The following is an 18,475-nucleotide window of genomic DNA, read 5'->3' on the forward strand; positions in this document are numbered from 1 at the left end:
ATGTAAGTGATGCTGAGTGCCATGTATGTGATGGTGAGTGCCATGTACGTGATGGTGAGTGCCATGTATGTGATGGTGAGCGCCATGTACATTATGCTGAGTGCCATGTATGTGATGGTGAGTGCCATGTATGTGATGCTGAGTGCCATGTATGTGATGGTGAGCGCCATGTACATTATGCTGAGTGCCATGTATGTGATGGTGAGCGCCATGTATGTGATGCTGAGTGCCATGTATGTGATGGTGAGCGCCATGTACGTTATGCTGAGTGCCATGTATGTGATGGTGAGTGCCATGTATGTGATGCTGAGTGCCATGTACGTGATGATGAGCGCCATGTATGTGATGGTGAGTGCCATGTATGTGATTCTGAGTGCCATGTATGTGATGGTGAGCGCCATGTACGTTATGCTGAGTGCCATGTATGTGATGGTGAGTGCCATGTATGTGATGGTGAGCGCCATGTATGTGATGCTGAGTGCCATGTATGTGATGGTGAGCGCCATGTACGTTATGCTGAGTGCCATGTATGTGATGGTGAGTGCCATGTATGTGATGTTGAGTTCCATGTATGTGATGGTGAGTGCCATGTATGTGATACTGAGTGCCATGTATGTGATGGTGAGCGCCATGTACGTTATGCTGAGTGCCATGTATGTGATGGTGAGTGCCATGTATATGATGCTGAGTGCCACGTATGTGATGGTGAGTGCCATGTACGTGATGGTGAGCGCCATGTACGTGATGCTGAGTGCCATGTATGTGATGCTGAGTGCCAGATATGTGATGCTGAGTGCCATGTATGTGATGGTGAGTGCCATGTATGTGATGCTGAGTGCCATGTATGTGATGGTGAGCGCCATGTACATTATGCTGAGTGCCATGTATGTGATGGTGAGTGCCATGTATGTGATGCTGAGTGCCATGTATGTGATGCTGAGTGCCATGTACGTGATGGTGAGCGCCATGTACGTGATGGTGAGCGCCATGTACGTGATGGTGAGCGCCATGTAAGTGATGGTGAGTGCCATGTACGTGATGGTGAGTGCCATGTACGTGATGGTGAGTGCCATGTATGTGATGGTGAGCGCCATGTACATTATGCTGAGTGCCATGTATGTGATGCTGAGTGCCATGTATGTGATGGTGAGTGCCATGTAAGTGATGCTGAGTGCCATGTACGTGATGGTGAGTGCCATGTATGTGATGGTGAGTGCCATGTATGTGATGCTGAGTGCCATGTATGTGATGCTGAGTGCCATGTACGTGATGGTGAGCGCCATATACGTGATGGTGAGCGCCATGTACGTGATGGTGAGCGCCATGTAAGTGATGGTGAGTGCCATGTACGTGATGGTGAGTGCCATGTACGTGATGGTGAGTGCCATGTATGTGATGGTGAGCGCCATGTACATTATGCTGAGTGCCATGTATGTGATGCTGAGTGCCATGTATGTGATGGTGAGTGCCATGTAAGTGATGCTGAGTGCCATGTACGTGATGGTGAGTGCCATGTATGTGATGGTGAGTGCCATGTATGTGATGGTGAGCGCCATGTACATTATGCTGAGTGCCATGTATGTGATGGTGAGCGCCATGAATACTGTATGACTGTAGATGTTCCGCTGGTTTTGCATAGAGCACTGTTGTCTTGCAAAGACAGCAGCACTCAAGACAATGAGGGTAACAGTGATAATTGTGTTACAAGGTTTAGTTATAGGTATCTGCATGTGCATGAAATACCCACCAGCAATTACAGTGAGGGTGATGGCACCTGCCAGGGGGCAGTCAGCAGTGGAGAGTAAATTACGATACACATTGCGGCTGATGTTCATGTTCAGCCGCTATATGTATAGCATACAGTATGTAGGCAGATTGCTATGTAGTACATAACACCTTCTCTATAAATGTAGGCCTGTATATCTAGGTTAAGTAGATGATTCATTAACAAAAATGTGCAGTAAATACAAGTTTACATAACACTGCCTAAACAAATGGTGACTGGATGGAGCCCATAGTTACAAAGGGAATGTAGTGTGTGATCTGTTGTACTGGAGCAATTTCAAAATTCAAATTTCTGTGATAAGCAGAAAAAAACATAAAATAAGACTCACCAAAAAGCAGTCCAGGATATTAGTAACGTGCACCCACACACCACCATGCTACGTAATAAAGCTCACTCACCAGTCTGAAAATGAGTGAACTTTTGCGCAGAATCACTCAAGGAATGAAACAACCTCCGATGTGGTTTACAATTATGGAATAATTTCTGCTGACTACTGTAAGTATACTCTGAGGTAATGCCTGCAGAAAGGGAGAGGCTCTTTTTATACTGTAACCACAAACAATGGGCTCTTTGTAGACTGAAAACATTTTCTGCACACTCACAGGGAGGTGTAGGCACCAAATCACAACTGGTGCAAGTGGGACAACGACCCTGTACAGGAGTCTGAATGGTGTGATTATAGGTGTATTATATGAAAGATGCTTGGTCTGTTTCACCACTGATTACAGTTATCTGGGGACGCAATGGTTGGCAGCAAATCAGCATGACATCACTATGTTTACTCCACCTGTATTACCTACCACCAGTAGTAGGGCAAAAGTTCTGACTTCAAGGTGCATAAGAATGAATCTGAACGTTTGGGGCCTCCGTACAGCGAATAGGAGTATCCCCACCTCACTCATTGGAAAGGAGACACTCATTAGAGTACAGATAAAATACATCATGTATATGTTTAATAAGATAATTTCAAAATGTGGATATTGAAGCCCATTTAGGACCTGAGGGGTCTATTTACTAAGCCTTGGATGAAGATAAAGTGAACAGGGATAAAGTACCAGCCAATCAGCTCCTAACTGCTATGTCACAGGCTGTGTTTGAAAAATGACAGTTAGGAGCTGGTTGACTGGTACTTTATCGTTGTCCACTTTATCTCCATCCAAGGCTTAGTAAATAGATCCCTGAGTCGGATACAATGCTGATGTCGGATGCAGTTAAGCGATTTATTCTTCTGCACATGAGTCTAAGTCTAAGATGGCGTGTACACAGCGTCGCAGTTGAATTGTCTTGAAAATGTATTTGGTGTTCCTGGGAGGTGACTGGGAAGTGGATGCACAGAGATGGTCCATCTCATTGGTGTGTTATGGGAGTGTTGCAGGTGTGTCACTTATAGTGATTGTGAACTCAGGGCCTGATTCAGAGCCGCTCGTAAGCGGCCGCTTGTTCGTTCCGAGCGATGTTCGCACATCTGCGCATGCGTACGGTTTGTAATACGCATGCGCGAACCAGTCAGTGCGGCCGAAAATCGTTAGTTCACTAAATAGCGAATGCCTGCTATTTTGAGTAACAGGATAAGGCGTATGTGGGTGGTAACAGGGGAAGGTGCTTGAAAACGGGGAGTGGAATTCAGAACACAGGCGTGCTTAAAGGTCAAAACGGGCGTTTTAAGGGTGTGCATAATTAATACAGCAGCGTCATCGACCACGTCACCTGGTTGTTTTATAGTCAGAACTGCTCGCAATATAGTGGTAGGAAAAACCAACCACAAGAATAGCGAGCAGTTCATACGCTGTTCGATGTACTCGATTAATCAAATAAATAGCGGACATGACGTATGGTGCGAGCGGCAAGGGGGCGTATTTTTCAAAATTTCGACCGAAAGTTTTGCTCGCTCGTTCAGACATAGAGGCGTGAACAGACCGCAAAGAGCGAACAGTTCATTTGAATAGCCACCCCTTTTTTTTGAACGAATGACCGCAAATAGCGAGCGGCTCTGAATGAGGTCCTCAGACACTTAATCGCTCACATTGGAGGCCATACTCTGAGAGGGAATCTGCACCTAGCACGGGGCTGGTGTTAGTTTCAATTGTATGACTGATGGTTATATCTAAATATGCACCAAGTGGTATTTCAGCACTAAAGATGATGGAAGTGGTCCTCTCAGTCCTTGACCAGTCAGACGTACGGCTGTACACCAAGGGAGGGCTTGTGCCGGCATTTGCATAAAGTCACAGAAACAGGCACAAGACGCACACATGGACGCTGCAATGTCCAACTCAGAATAAGGCGCTTGGTGAGGAATATTTTCTCTCTCATACTAATACATCAATAATAGGTTCCTGAAGAGAATGTACTAACTCATGTTTCCCCATAATTACAGTGTAGGCTTATTTATTAATATAATTCGCATTTGTGCTATAATTCATAGCAACCAATCAGATATTAGCTTTTATCAATAAGTACAAGACATAAATAAATGTTTAACTGTGCTTTGACCAAATAAGTAAGATCTGGCTTTTATCAGCTGAGTAAACTTCTTGAATAACGGGGAATCCAATTTTCTGTTTTAAAACCATAGGTGCTCTATGTGCTATTTACCATATGCTTTACATTAACTTTGGGTTTCACGCATTATTCAAACATTAAAAACGTGGTCAATTGACTGATTGTGCTGTATGATGCAAACAAAGAGATCAGAAAATAAACTGGATATAACAGAATAAATAAATGGGAAGTACATACGTGACTGGCTGTCTATGCTGCTGACGCTGTCTGCATGCTGGAGGTTGTTTTTGTGGAGCTGCTTGTACAGGCTGAACTTAGCGAACTTTCTGGATTTTCCCAATCCTCGAATCTTGGAGCTATCCACCACTTCTTCAGCTTGGTTGGTCTGTAATTGGAAGCTGATCTTCCCCTGAGACTGGTCTTTACCATTCAGAGCCTGATTGGAGCCCGACAGGACCTAACAACACAGTCTGTTTACTAATCATCATATTACACCCAATTCACTGAGGTCATCATTGTCACCCGGTTATAACCATCTAATTTACTGCAGTGCTCTATACCATCCACTGCACTGCAATCAATATTGTCATCTAATCAGTAATTCACAGCATTCCGAGCATTGCCACTGACCCCCCATATCCAGGTTGGGAAAAGTACAGACAGGTACAAGGCTGCTTCCCCTATGGATCCTGCACACCTGAGAGACATTAGGCTTCATCGTGTAGTCTCATATGCTTCCATATAATACATGGGGACATATCACACTACAGTATATGTACAGCCATGGCCAAAAGTTTTGAGAATGACACAAGTATTGGTTTTCACAAAGTTTGCTCCTTCAGTGTTTTTAGACCTTTCTGTCAGAGGTTACTATGGTATCCTGAAGTAAAATTACAAGCATTTCATGAGTGTCAAAGGCTTTTATTGACAATTACATTAAGTTTATGCAAAGAGTCAATATTTGCAGTGTTGACCCTTCTTTTTCAAGACCTCTGCAATTCGCCCTGGCATGCTGTCAATCAACTTCTGGGCCATATACTGACTGATGGCCACGCATTCTTGTCTAATCAATGCTTGGAGTTTGTCAGACTTTGTGGGTCTTGGTAAAACACTGAAGCAGCAAACTTTGTGAAAACCAATACTTGTGTCATTCTCAAAACCTTTGCCCATGGCTGTACATATTAGAGACCTGGTGGTATGAGATACTATATGGACATAGGTTGACTATACGGGCCATGCATTTCTTGCACATAAAGCTTTATAAGCATATTGGGCCAAATGTAATAGGTGTCAGTTTTAGTAACAGTACAAACTCGCACTTTCTCGCACTTTTGAAAAGTGCGAGTTTGTACTGAAACTCGCAAATTCAATAGCCTGCGAACTTTTCAGCTCGAGGCATTTGCGAGTGCAGGCGAGTTTAGGACTATGTAAACTGACACCTTTTAATGCGAGTAGCATTAAAAGGTGCGAGTTTTAGAGAAGCCATCACAGATCAGTGAGATCCGTGATGGCTTCTGTGTGTGTTAAAAAAAAAAAAGTGCACCCCCTCCCCAAAAGCATAACCAGCCCCGGGCTTTATAAAGCCTGTTCTGGTTCTAAAAATACAGGGGCCAAAATGCGTAGGGGGCCCCTGTATATTAAGAACCAGCCCAGGGCTTTGTTGAGCTGGTCCTGGTTCTGGAAAATCAGGGGACAAAACAAGTAGGGGTCCCCTGAAAATTCCAGAACCAGCACCGAACTCTTTCTAGCAGGGGGATAATGCCACAGCCAGGGAAAACCTTTCACCGGTTTCCCTGGCCAAAGCATTATCCCTGACTGCTAGTCAGTCGAGGCCGGGGATCCCTGGGGAGTTGGGGACCCCCCCAATAAAGGGGTCCCCCTCTCCAGGGCACCCCAGGCCTAGACTGATAGCCTGGGGCTATCCCCGGCACCCTAGGGCGCTGGGTGCCGGGTTGATAGTGTAAAGTGTCAAATTAAAGTTTCCATATTGTCTTTGGTTGTAGAACCACAAGTACCAGCAAGCCTCCCCTGCATGCTGGTATTTGGAGAACCACAAATACCAGCATGCGGGGCATTACGGGCCCGCTGGCACTTGTAGTTCCACAACTAAAGAAATACGTAAATAAACAAACATACACCGTGAAAGTATAATTTTAATAAAACATACATGCACACTCACACTCACACATACTCACCTAGTATCCGAAGTAATCCATAGGGGTGTACCTGAAAAAAAAAAATCCATACTCACCTCTCCTATGCGTCGATCATGTCCACTGGCAATCCAGGGGTTAAAATAAAAAAACGCAAAAAAACCCGATCCATACGGACTGAGCAAAGGTATGTGTGTACACATACCTTTGCTCCGTGTAAATGACCGGGGCACACGTGTGCCCCGTCAGTGAAGGGACCGCCAGCCAATCGGGGAGCATCTCCGTCGGAGCAGCTCCCTGATTAGCCAAATGCAGCCAGCCTGTGTGTCCCATAGACGTCTATGGTGATAAATCCCCATAAACGTCTATGGTGAGAACCGCTACATCGTAGCCGCAAGATTAATTGAGGTTAATCTTGTGGTTACATCAATGATACCATTGCTCAGTCCGTATGGATCGGGGTTTTTTATTTTAACACCTGGATTGCCAGTGGACATGATCGACGCATAGGAGAGGTGAGTATGGATTTTTTTTTTTTAAACATTTAACATAAGTACACACACAAACATGTACATATCTCACGGATATGTGCATGTTTCTGTGTTAATCTGACCTGCTCAGGATGTACTCGCTAGCCTGAAGCAGGTCTATTATTTGGGGACTTTTGGTAATCTTTTTTTTTGCGAGTCTGAAACAGACACTCTATTACATTGGGCGAGTTGATTGTTTTCAATGTGAAAACATCTGGATGCGAGTTTGAGAATGGAGAGTTTTAGTAACTCTGAAAAATGCGAGTTTTAGTGAACAGACACCCTATTACCTTGGAGAGTTGTGAAAAATTGTGAGTTTAGCACCAAACTCGCAAATTTACCAAAACAGACTACCTATTACATTTGGCCCATTGAATATAAAATTGCACGTAAAGCTTTGGGGGATATAATGAAATTTAGTGGCAGGTGAGGCTAAATGTAGGTATATAGTCTATATAAGAGGTATATGGAGGAATGCCACAGAGTAGTATAACATATTATTTGTATGACCACCACATAAAATAACCACCACATAAAATACATACTATTTTATGTAGCAGGATATATTGATGTGGCACAGTGCAGTGCCAAGCTGGTGGTGTCAGACAGAGGCTAGCCGGGCATGCTGGTACTAACGTCACAGGTAACTAAATCTCTATTACAGAGTCAAATGTTTTGGTTTCATTGCATGTTTTTTTTTAGGAATTGATTTATTCACTTTATATGCTCTGTGCAGGGCCGAAACTAGGGGGGGGGGCTGGAGGTGCCTGTGCCGCCGCCAGTGTCCTCCAGCCCGGCGCCGCAGGGAGGCACCAAGCCGAACGCCCGCTGAGATTTTATTACCGGCAGGGTCGCCCGGCTCCTTCCCTGCAGCGCCGTGGTAGCTGGAGGCTGAAGTCCTCTCCTGAACTCCAGCTTCCGGCTCTCCCCATGGGCACTATGGGAGAGACATCATGACGTCTCTCCCATAGTTGCGAAAAGCAGCCGGGCGGACCAGACGTCAGAGCGGGGTTTAAGGTAAGTAATGTTTTTTTTTTCTGTAAGCGGCACTACAGGGACATTACTATATGGGCACTACAGGGGAATTACCATATGGGCACTACTACAGGGGCATTACCATATTGGCACTACAGGGGCATTACTTTATGGGCACTACTACAGGGGCATTATCATATGGGCATTACTATGGAGGCACTACTACAGGGGCATTACCTCAGGGAGCATTACTATAGGTGCACTGCTGAAGAGGGCATTACTATGGGGGAATTACCAGGGGGCGCCAAATTACTGTCTTGCCCCGGGTGACAAAAATCCTAGTCTTGGCCCTGTTCTGTGGATGTGTGAAACACACCCTAATTCACAAACCACTGGCATGGATATTGCATAAGCTTTTATATTTCAAATATCACAAAAAAATGGAAATTCAGAGAAATATATTTAAATAATTATTTAAACTTGTTCTTACACCAAAGATCTTCACCATGCCAGCTCCCAGGGATAACACCGTAGTACTGATGTAACTTAGTATGTATAAGTACATTTTACCCATCCCTCCTATGTGTTTTAATTAAATGGTGTAACTATTAGTTAATATACAATAGCAAAGAAAAACAAAAAGACAAAGTTGTACCACTGACAATGAGTACAAATTATTATGTGATTACCTGAAATGGTATAGAAATAAAACCCATAAAGAATAAGAGGGGTGGCTTATTTTAGCAAATTACCGTGTTTATGGCAGTAGAGGACTGTGCTGCTGTGATTCGCTTGACGCTTCCAACATCAGTCAGCCTGTGCTCGTCGTCATCCCACCGCCCATAAGCCAGGTCAATGCCTCCAACAAAAGACACTGACTGATCTATCACAACAATTTTCTCATGATGTGCCCACAGGTAGACAGAGGAAGACATGTGATCTGGATGTCTCATCACCTAAATCAATCAAAATGGACAGATATGATCATAGCACTCTGTTTTCAGTGCACTCTGGGTAAGCACACTGCATAAGAGAGAGAACACAAACGTGGGGATACTGAACAAAGCAATGCCTCACATAATAGACTTCCGTCCGGCTCCTGCAGTGGGTAATGGGACTGACGTCATGACGTCAGTCCCATAATGCTGAGCGCGCCAGCCCGGGCGGACTGGAGGGCGGGAGCGGCATCGCGGACAGGAGCAGGAGCATTGTGGAATCAGTAAGTATATTTTTATATATATTTATTTATTTTTAAACCTATCTGCACAACGGGGGAGGGGTTGGCTACTACTGGGGGGGACCTCTACTGGGGGTGCCATTGAGAGGACCTCTACTGGGGACTACTACTTGGGGGGGGACTACCACTGGGGGCATTCTAAAAGGGGCCTAGTATTACTAGAGGCACTGCACTCGGGGGACCACTACTGGGGGCAATAATAGGAAGGGCCACTACAGGGACCACTGGATAGGGGGGGGTCACTACTGGGAGCCTGCATCAGGGGGACCACTACTGGGGGCACTGCATGGGAGGGGGGGACACTACTGCTGGGGGCACTATATAAGGGGCTTACTGCTAGGGGCACTGCGGGGACCACTACAGGGGGCACTAGATAGGGGGGATCACTACAGGGTGCCTACATAAGGGGACCACTACTGGGAAAACTGCATGGGGGGGGCTACTGCTGGGGGCACTATATAAAAGGGCACTGCATAAGGGGATACCGCTACTGGGCGCACTGCATTGTGGGGACTGCTACTGTGGGCACTGCATAAGGGGGAACACTACGTGGGGCACTGCATTTGGGGGGGCCACTACTGGGGGTACTGAGTAAGGGGAACTAATTGGGGGCTGTATAAGAGGGACCACTACTGGGGATACTGTATAAGGGGCACTACTATGGGCCTGCATGAGAGGGACCACAACTGCATACTGGGGGTACTGTATAAGGGGTACTACTGGGGTTAAGGTGCATATGGATAGGAATGTTCAGTTTGAAAATAAAGGGGTGTGTCATGTTGACACGCCCCATTTTTAAGTGACCACGCCCATTTTTTTGCCACGCACGGGGGGGGGGCGGCGGCTCCCTTTTCAAATTTGCCCTGGGCTCCAAATACCCTAGTTACGCCACTGCCCATGTGCCCTGATCTTTGCCTCTAAATATCATTTAGCACATGGAAACACAGAATAACTTCATTTTGCAAAATAGAAAATATCACTTTGGTTTCTTTTGACCTTTTGATTTCTAAAGAAAGAGATATGTACCCTGGTATTGCTGCAAGTTTTGCTTTCCTCAGTCCTTTGAAAAAAAAAAGACTCCTGGAAAGTCCTATGTTTAAGTCATACATTATGTGGAATCTGTTTCTTGTCTGTGCTATTGCTAGTGCTATTGCTGATCAGGAAGAAGTTTATGCTGCCCACCTAGGGGCAGACCTGGTCTTCTGATAACACAGGTCTGCGATGAAAAAGCTTCTTTAACGAATGTATGCGATACTTATAGATTTTTGGCTTCTGAACACGAAAATGAATCCCGATTTTGCATATTACATCAAGTTTTTCTGCAAAACGTGTATTTATGAATAAGTAATTTTTTATGCATGGTACTTGCCCAGCAACAAGGTTACACTAAATTTCCATGTTTTTTTCTGTGAATGGGATAGCAGAGCTAAAAATTTACATTGGCAAAAAAACAACTGGCCAGCTCGAAAAAGTTTAGAAATTGGAAAAAAATAATGTAATCAAATCCAGTTTAGTAGATCCAAATAAAGTTTTACTTCCACCTCTACATATAAAATTAGGACTGATGAATCAATTTGTAAAATCACTGCCTAAAGATGGAGAAACTTTTAAATATCTTTGCACCAAATTCCCTAACCTATCCAATGCTAAACTGAAGGAAGGCACTTTTACAGGCCCTGACATTAGAAAGTTAATAACAGATGAACATTTCGGGCGTGTAATGAATATTGTAGAACTTTCGGCGTGGACTTTGTTCAAACAAGTGATTTCAAAATTTTTAGACAATGTCAAGGATCCAAACTACAAAGAAATTGTCAGGGAAATGCTTAATAGTTACAGAAACCTTGGCTGCAATATGAGTTTAAAGGTACATTTTTTGAATTCCCATATTGAGCATTTCCCGAATAATCTCGGAGACTACAGTGAAGAACAGGGTTAACGGTTCCACCAAGACGTTAAAGATGTAGAAAGAAGATACCAGGATCGTTGGGACGTCAGCATGAGGGCTCACTACTGCTGGATGATACACAGAGACGACAGAAAAAGCTTATAAGCGAAAAGCGACAAAACAAAGTTTGAAGACAAAAAAAACAAGATATTAACGATTTTTTTCCATAATTATGGTTTTATTGTTATTATTGTTTGATTTTATTGTTATTTTATTATGTAATTAAGACACAGTGTTTTAAATATCTTTGCACCAAATTCCCTAACCTATCCGATGCTAAACTGAAGGGAGGCATTTTTACAGGCCCTGAAATTTAATAAAAGATGAACATTTCGGACGTGTAATGAATATTGTGGAACTTTTGGCGTGGACTTCGCAATTCACAATAAATATTTCAAAAACAATTAAACTTCTTTTTTTTCTTATAAATCTATGTAACCCCCTTATATTTAAATGTTATGTGGTCATTTTTTTTAATATACTATTTCTTAATGTACACAGGAGTATAATTAAGACTATAAAAGTATTATTAAAAAAGCTTTCAATACCTTAAATTTAGCAGACCTGTGTAATGCATAACTAACTGCAGGACAGGATTCTATAGAGGCAGACATTCTGCATGCAGGCCAAATGTCCAGGTCACGCAGTAAAGGTGACACATCCTCCTTACGTTTTGGACAATGATCCCATTTGATGTAGGCTGAGAAGACTGTTCCTTTCAGAACTGATCAGGTGTATCATCTTGGAAGAATCATTTGTTTGTCTACATACTAAAGCAGTGGTTATCAACCACAATCCTCAGGTACCACTAACAGGTCATATATTGTGGAATTCTGTCTGTGGAAGCAGGCGGGATAATTACTGACCTAACAAAGGAGATTAACTCACCTGTACCTGATTAGAGTAATCCACAAAACATGACCTGCTGGTGGTACTTGAGGATTAGGGTTGAAAACCCCTGCTCTAAAGTATTGCCAGACCTTTAACTCTTCAAAATTCATTACTATATATGGATACAAGATTGACAAGTAGAGAAGCAAAATAATAGGCCCCATAGAATAAAATTACATCACCATGTAGCAACAAAGATAGCACTGTCATTGGCTTAGCATAGTTGTAGGTGCTGTGTAGGGTAGAGCTCAGAAATTGCCTTTATGCAGCAATTAATAATAGTAAATTGACTGCAATAATCACCTAGCCCACAAGCACCTTACCTATAGAACTGTGACTGTTACTTATGGAACTGTGACTACCAACTGAGCTGCTAGGTAAGCAAAAGTTTATTGCCTGAAGCCCATCCTCAGTTCCTGGACTCTATGTTAGCCCTAATGTACTAATCAGCGACTCAACGATTGCTGGATGCCAGCTCTTCAGTGACAGTCTGACTGTTTGGACACAACACTGTCTTCAAGCTCCACTCTGTGCTCCAGATACATGTGGTAACCCCCATGCAAGACCCGAAAGATCTGAACCAGGTAGAAGTTGAACATGCAGGGAGCAGAATAAACAGCATACAGTACTGTATGTATATGTCCATACAAGGGGTGAGTGGGTTCGGTTCTACTCGGTTCCGTTCGGATTTAAAAACCGAATCTTATTGGCTATCCAAAACTTGTGACAGCTGATAGCCAATAAGATTCGGTTTTTAAATCCGAACGGAACCGAGTAGAACCGAACCCGTTCACCCCTAGTCCATACACACATAGCTTCATAGAAACTGAGGAAATGAACACACCTATTACTGTATTTCCGGACACTGCCATCTGTCATACCTTAATATTGGGGTGTATCCGCAGGAGTGTCCTCTTGCTGTACTCGCTGTTTATTCCCAATGCCAATTCTACTTCTTTATACAGCATGACAAATATCTTTACTCCTTGTTGCTGTAATAGCAAGGAAGCAATTCAATAATATTAACATTACTTTTACATCATCATGGTGAAACCATTACAACCGTTAGCAATAAAAAAATATAATAACAAGCATGGCTAGGCCTGACTGAAAATGATGGGGAATTTATATTATATATTCATTGTCACTAAGTTTTGGGACAGATCTTTTAAAGTTCAAGCAGCGATCCCATGAAAAAAAATTCCCTATAAATTAAAACGTTGAACTGCGCTAAGAGAAGAATCGTAAAATACTGATAGGGCAGAAAACCTAATATAGATCAAGACACATTTCTATATTAAAAATAAAATCTAATATTTAATATGGCAAAAAACCCCCAATAATTTTAATTAAATTATTAAATAAACATATCTCAATTATACAAAATATAAATATATTCAGTACAACATCTTATAGATAAGGACAAGCTGCAGTCACCCACTAAAGAGAAACAATACCACCGAAACATGGAAAAAATGCTATAACATCTGAAAGTCAATAGAATGTCACGGAGAGTAATTAGTAGAATAACAGTACCATCCAATGATGATTAAGGAAATGACAGTCCCAATATAGAAGGTACTTGTATAAAATCCAGACAACTGTAAAAGTAATTTAATTTAATTCACTATATTGATCTATTAATGATTTATATTTCTGAACAGTGCCATGGAAGACCACGGAAACTACAGTCACATGTCACAGAATGTAGCAAGCAGAGGAGCTTTGTAATGCCTCTCTGAGCTCTATCTACTGTGTCCTGTAAAAGCGGCCAATGGATTGGACAAACTGCACGCACCAAGTAAGCAGGGCTGTTTATTGTCTCAACACAGAAAACTGCACCCAATTCTAAATTGTAACTTTTGGGTGAAGTTCCTCTTTAGAAGTGGTAAGCTTGACAAATCATGCGATAAAAAATATATTAAAAGGCAGAAACATTCATACCACCAAAAGTATTAATCTCTTTAATGAAGTCTGGAATGAGATTTTTATAATAGACTAAAACCTGTATCGTGTTCTACACATCAAACATCAAAATCAAACTCACTCACCGCCTTTCTCTTTAGGATGCAATCCAATCTCCATCGGTTCCCTTCCACGACCGGTCGCTTGAGGAATATTTCTGGGCTCAGCCTTGAAAAAGAGTATTTGTTAAAATTAAAATGTTTTACAAAACATTAGAGGCCAATGAAAGATGAATTGCACATTTCATCATTGATGTCTATCCATGCTTGTGATTTCAAACAATATTACACATCTGAAGGGATATATAAGGAAATAAATTATTCATGTCAATACTCACATTTTAATTGAATTAAGCATTTTAAGACTCTTAAGGGTATATTAACATATATTTAAGGTTTGCATGTTGAGGAGCAAGAATTGTGTTGTGTGATATAAAGATTACAAATTTTGTGTATACCACTCTAATTTATATAAAAATTGTGTGTTTACTCATATTTTGTATTCTCTACTTTTCTAAAGACCATATAGAACTCACTTTATTTTGTTAAAATTGTGTTTGGCAGGTAACAGCAATATAACATGCAACAATATAACATACATTACACTACATCATCTGGCAAGGCTAATATACAAAATTAACCCATCAAACATGTTTTATCTTCACTTGAGACATTTCTCTGAGCTAAATTTTTGGAGTAAGCTTTACACCATTACTAACATAGGCAGAGTGGTAGCACAACTGTGAGAAGAGTGGAGAAGTTGTCCATAGCAACGAATCATATTCTAGCGATCATTTATAAAATGTACTTAGTAAATGCTACCTCAAAGCTGATTGGTTGCTATGTGCAACTTCTCCACTGGTCCACCACTCCTCTTTTTTTACTGCTTGATACATCTAGATTTGAAAATTATTTGTTTAAAAAATATATATAAAATTTCAAACACAATAACAGTGAGATATTTGTAGTGGAATGGCCTGTGTGCTGCTGTACAATAGGATCTGGATGTGTTGAAATAGGCAGCAGATATGAACTAATACTGTAGTCCTCAAATGTCAGATTTCATCAATCTCGCTGCCATGAGGCCATCTATCATACTTACCTACTTTTGGTTTCTCTTCTCCTGGTCTCCTGGAGAAGCTTAGAGAGGAGATAAAGATGACCACTTTTGGGGCAATGCCTGACTCATTACAACTCTCAAGCTTTATTTTAGGCCCTCCCCCTCCCTGTGGACCACAATTACCAGTATTATACAATGTGTTTACCCAGCAACATAACAATGTGATGCAATGATACTGTGTACAGAGGCGCAGTATGACGTTATATCACAGCAGATGGGACGATGCATGCAGCATATATCGTACAACAGATTGTATAGTGTGTGCCCAGCCTATGTTTGCTCATAGGGGTAATGCAATAGGTTTAGATTTAGCAAAACTGGTGCAATTCCAGTGTCATTCCTGCGAGTTTTAAGTATGTAATAGAATGAGATTTGCTGCAAACTCACCAGAATGGTGCCTGAACCAATCTTGTCACTATAGTTATCTTCCATATGTTCCTAATAATAAAGATATAATTCATCCAATGTAGTAGTCAGCGAGTTGAAATACAGATGTGTAGCCTGAATACGCCATGTAGCATGATATGCCTGGCATGAGTGAACCGCCTGGTCTCGTGAGACTCTGTTATTACCGGGCATCTTTTTTGCATCTTTATTTGCCAAAAATGCATCTAAGCCGCAATGGGATGTGACTAGGATGCACGAGGAGACTGTGCTATTTAATGTGATATGTGACACTTGTATATCTGTGTGTGACTGGGACTGTGCTGATTCATGTGATATGTGACACTTGTATATCTGTGTGTGACTGAGACTGTGCTGATTCATGTGATATGTGACACTTGTATACACACACAGATATACAAGTGTCACATATCACATTAATCAGCACAGTCTCAGTCACACAGATATACAAGTGTCACATATCATATTAATCAGCACAGTCTCAGTCACACACAGATATACAAGTGTAACATATCACATTAATCAGCACAGTCTCAGTCACACACAGATATACAAGTGTCACATATCACATGAATCAGCAGTCTCAGTCACACACAGATATACAAGTGTCACATATCACATGAATCAGCACAGTCTCAGTCACACACAGATATACAAGTGTCACATATCACATGAATCAGCACAGTCTCAGTCACACACAGATATACAAGTGTCACATATCACATGAATCAGCACAGTCCCAGTCACACACAGATATACAAGTGTCACATATCACATGAATCAGCAGTCTCAGTCACATATACAAGTGTCACATATCACATTAATCAGCACAGTCTCAGTCACACACAGATATACAAGTGTCACATATCACATTAATCAGCACAGTCTCAGTCACACACAGATATACAAGTGTCACATATCACATTAATCAGCACAGTCTCAGTCACACACAGATATACAAGTGTCACATATCACATGAATCACCACAGTCTCAGTCACACACAGATATACAAGTGTCACATATCACATGAATCAGCACAGTCTCAGTCACACACAGATATACAAGTGTCACATATCACATGAATCAGCACAGTCCCAGTCACACACAGATATACAAGTGTCACATATCACATGAATCAGCAGTCTCAGTCACACAGATATACAATTGTCACATATCACATTAATCAGCACAGTCTCAGTCACACACAGATATACAAGTGTCACATATCACATTAATCAGCACAGTCTCAGTCACACACAGATATACAAGTGTCACATATCACATGAATCAGCACAGTCTCAGTCACATACAGATATACAAGTGTCACATATCACATGAATCAGCACAGTCCCAGTCACACACAGATATACAAGTGTCACATATCACATTAAATAGCACAGTCTCCTCGTGCATCCTAGTCACATCCCATTGCGGCTTAGATGCATTTTCGGCAAATAAAGATGCAAAAAAGATGCCCGATAATAACAGAGTCTCACGAGACCAGGCGGTTCACTCATGCCAGGCATATCATGCTACATGGCGTATTCAGGCTACACATCTGTATTTCAACTCGCTGACTACTACATTGGATGAATTATATCTTTATTATTAGGAACATATGGAAGATAACTATAGTGACAAGATTGGTTCAGGCACCATTCTGGTGAGTTTGCAGCATATCTCATTCTATTACATACTTAAAACTCGCAGGAATGACACTGGAATTGCACCAGTTTTGCTAAATCTAAACCTATTGCATTACCCCTATGAGCAAACATAGGCTGGGCACACACTATACAATCTGTTGTACGATATATGCTGCATGCATCGTCCCATCTGCTGTGATATAACGACATACTGCGCCTCTGTACACAGTATCATTGCATCACATTGTTATGTTGCTGGGTAAACACATTGTATAGTGTGTACCCAGCTTTAGGTAGTTGTGTCTGCCACCTCTTAGCCTGCGCTCTGTTATATACTCAGTGTAGAGCTCGTTTACAGGCAGCTTTTTTTTCTCTCTTCAATCCATTGAGATCTGAATTCTCCGGACTTTCACTGCTTAGCCATAGAAACAAAAATTGGGTGGTACCATAGGCTTGCATTGTCCATATGGTTGTTCACTGTCATTTTGTGTTTGTAACAAGCTCTTGTATTAACAAGCCCTTATGGCCCTTGGCTACGCCTCCTACCAGCTGTAATACATTTTTACGTAGCTGTCAGTATGTTCTGTTACCAGCGTGTTTGTCCCTTGCAGCTTTTGTAGCCATAGATTGTAGTTTGGCATTTGAGGCTCTAGAGCTCCCTGAGTTTGGTGGGACATCTATAGAGCCCTTTTGTTTGCCAGAGTGTGCTGAATTAGGGTGTCTGATAAAGAGGCACTGATGTCATGCAGATAGAATAAAAGTTGTTCAGTGCAGATAGACAAGATGCAGTCTGTTGTATGCGTAACATAATACACTGTTATTTCACACAGCCCCCACTGATGTAATAACCACTCCATGCCACTCCCCAGTTTACTGTACTGTAAAAGTATTGTCACATGTGACTGATAAGAGGGCTCTAAGAACAGATAAGGGTATTATAAATCAGATACAACAAAAATGTCTGAATTGTGAGCTCTGCTTGCACACTTAATACATCTTTCATAGGAAATAAAATATTATAATAATGATATTATTAAACAGGTGACTAAATATTCCCATTAAATACAAAGGGAAAAAATGAGACTAGAACACTTTTAAACTCAGAAAAGTGTGAACATCCTCCTCATAAACAGGATGCTATAAAATGCTACACTATATTTTAGCTACGCTGTAATTTATAATGACGGGGAGAACTGACTCGTCATCTATATTTATGGTTTTTTCAAGTGCTGCTCTAAATTTACCTGAATGACAAAAGGAAGTAATGTCACTGGGCATGCTAAACCATGTCTAATTAGTTTTTAAATGATAGGTGTG

General features: G+C 41.8%; 1 protein-coding gene across 3 annotated transcripts in view; it reads right to left on the reverse strand.

The window, feature by feature from the left end:
• The window catches only part of PLD1 (phospholipase D1), a 262,771-nt gene that overhangs the window by 58,282 nt on the left and 186,014 nt on the right, over positions 1 to 18,475 (reverse strand). For 2 of the 3 annotated variants that reach the window (XM_088452406.1, XM_088452405.1), the window contains 5 exons: positions 14,074 to 14,155; positions 12,904 to 13,014; positions 8,699 to 8,902; positions 4,526 to 4,745; positions 2,185 to 2,304 (listed from right to left, as the gene is read on the reverse strand). In XM_088452406.1, the coding sequence (XP_088308532.1) occupies positions 2,185 to 2,304; positions 4,526 to 4,745; positions 8,699 to 8,902; positions 12,904 to 13,014; positions 14,074 to 14,155 (737 nt within the window). The remainder of the gene's footprint in view (positions 1 to 2,184; positions 2,305 to 4,525; positions 4,746 to 8,698; positions 8,903 to 12,903; positions 13,015 to 14,073; positions 14,156 to 18,475) is intronic. The other variant, XM_088452407.1, reaches the window with a different exon arrangement.

The sequence above is a fragment of the Taudactylus pleione genome, unplaced genomic scaffold (genome assembly GCF_031769625.1).
Source record: "Taudactylus pleione unplaced genomic scaffold, aTauple2 ptg000037l, whole genome shotgun sequence".
NCBI classification, from domain to species: Eukaryota; Metazoa; Chordata; class Amphibia; order Anura; family Myobatrachidae; genus Taudactylus; species Taudactylus pleione.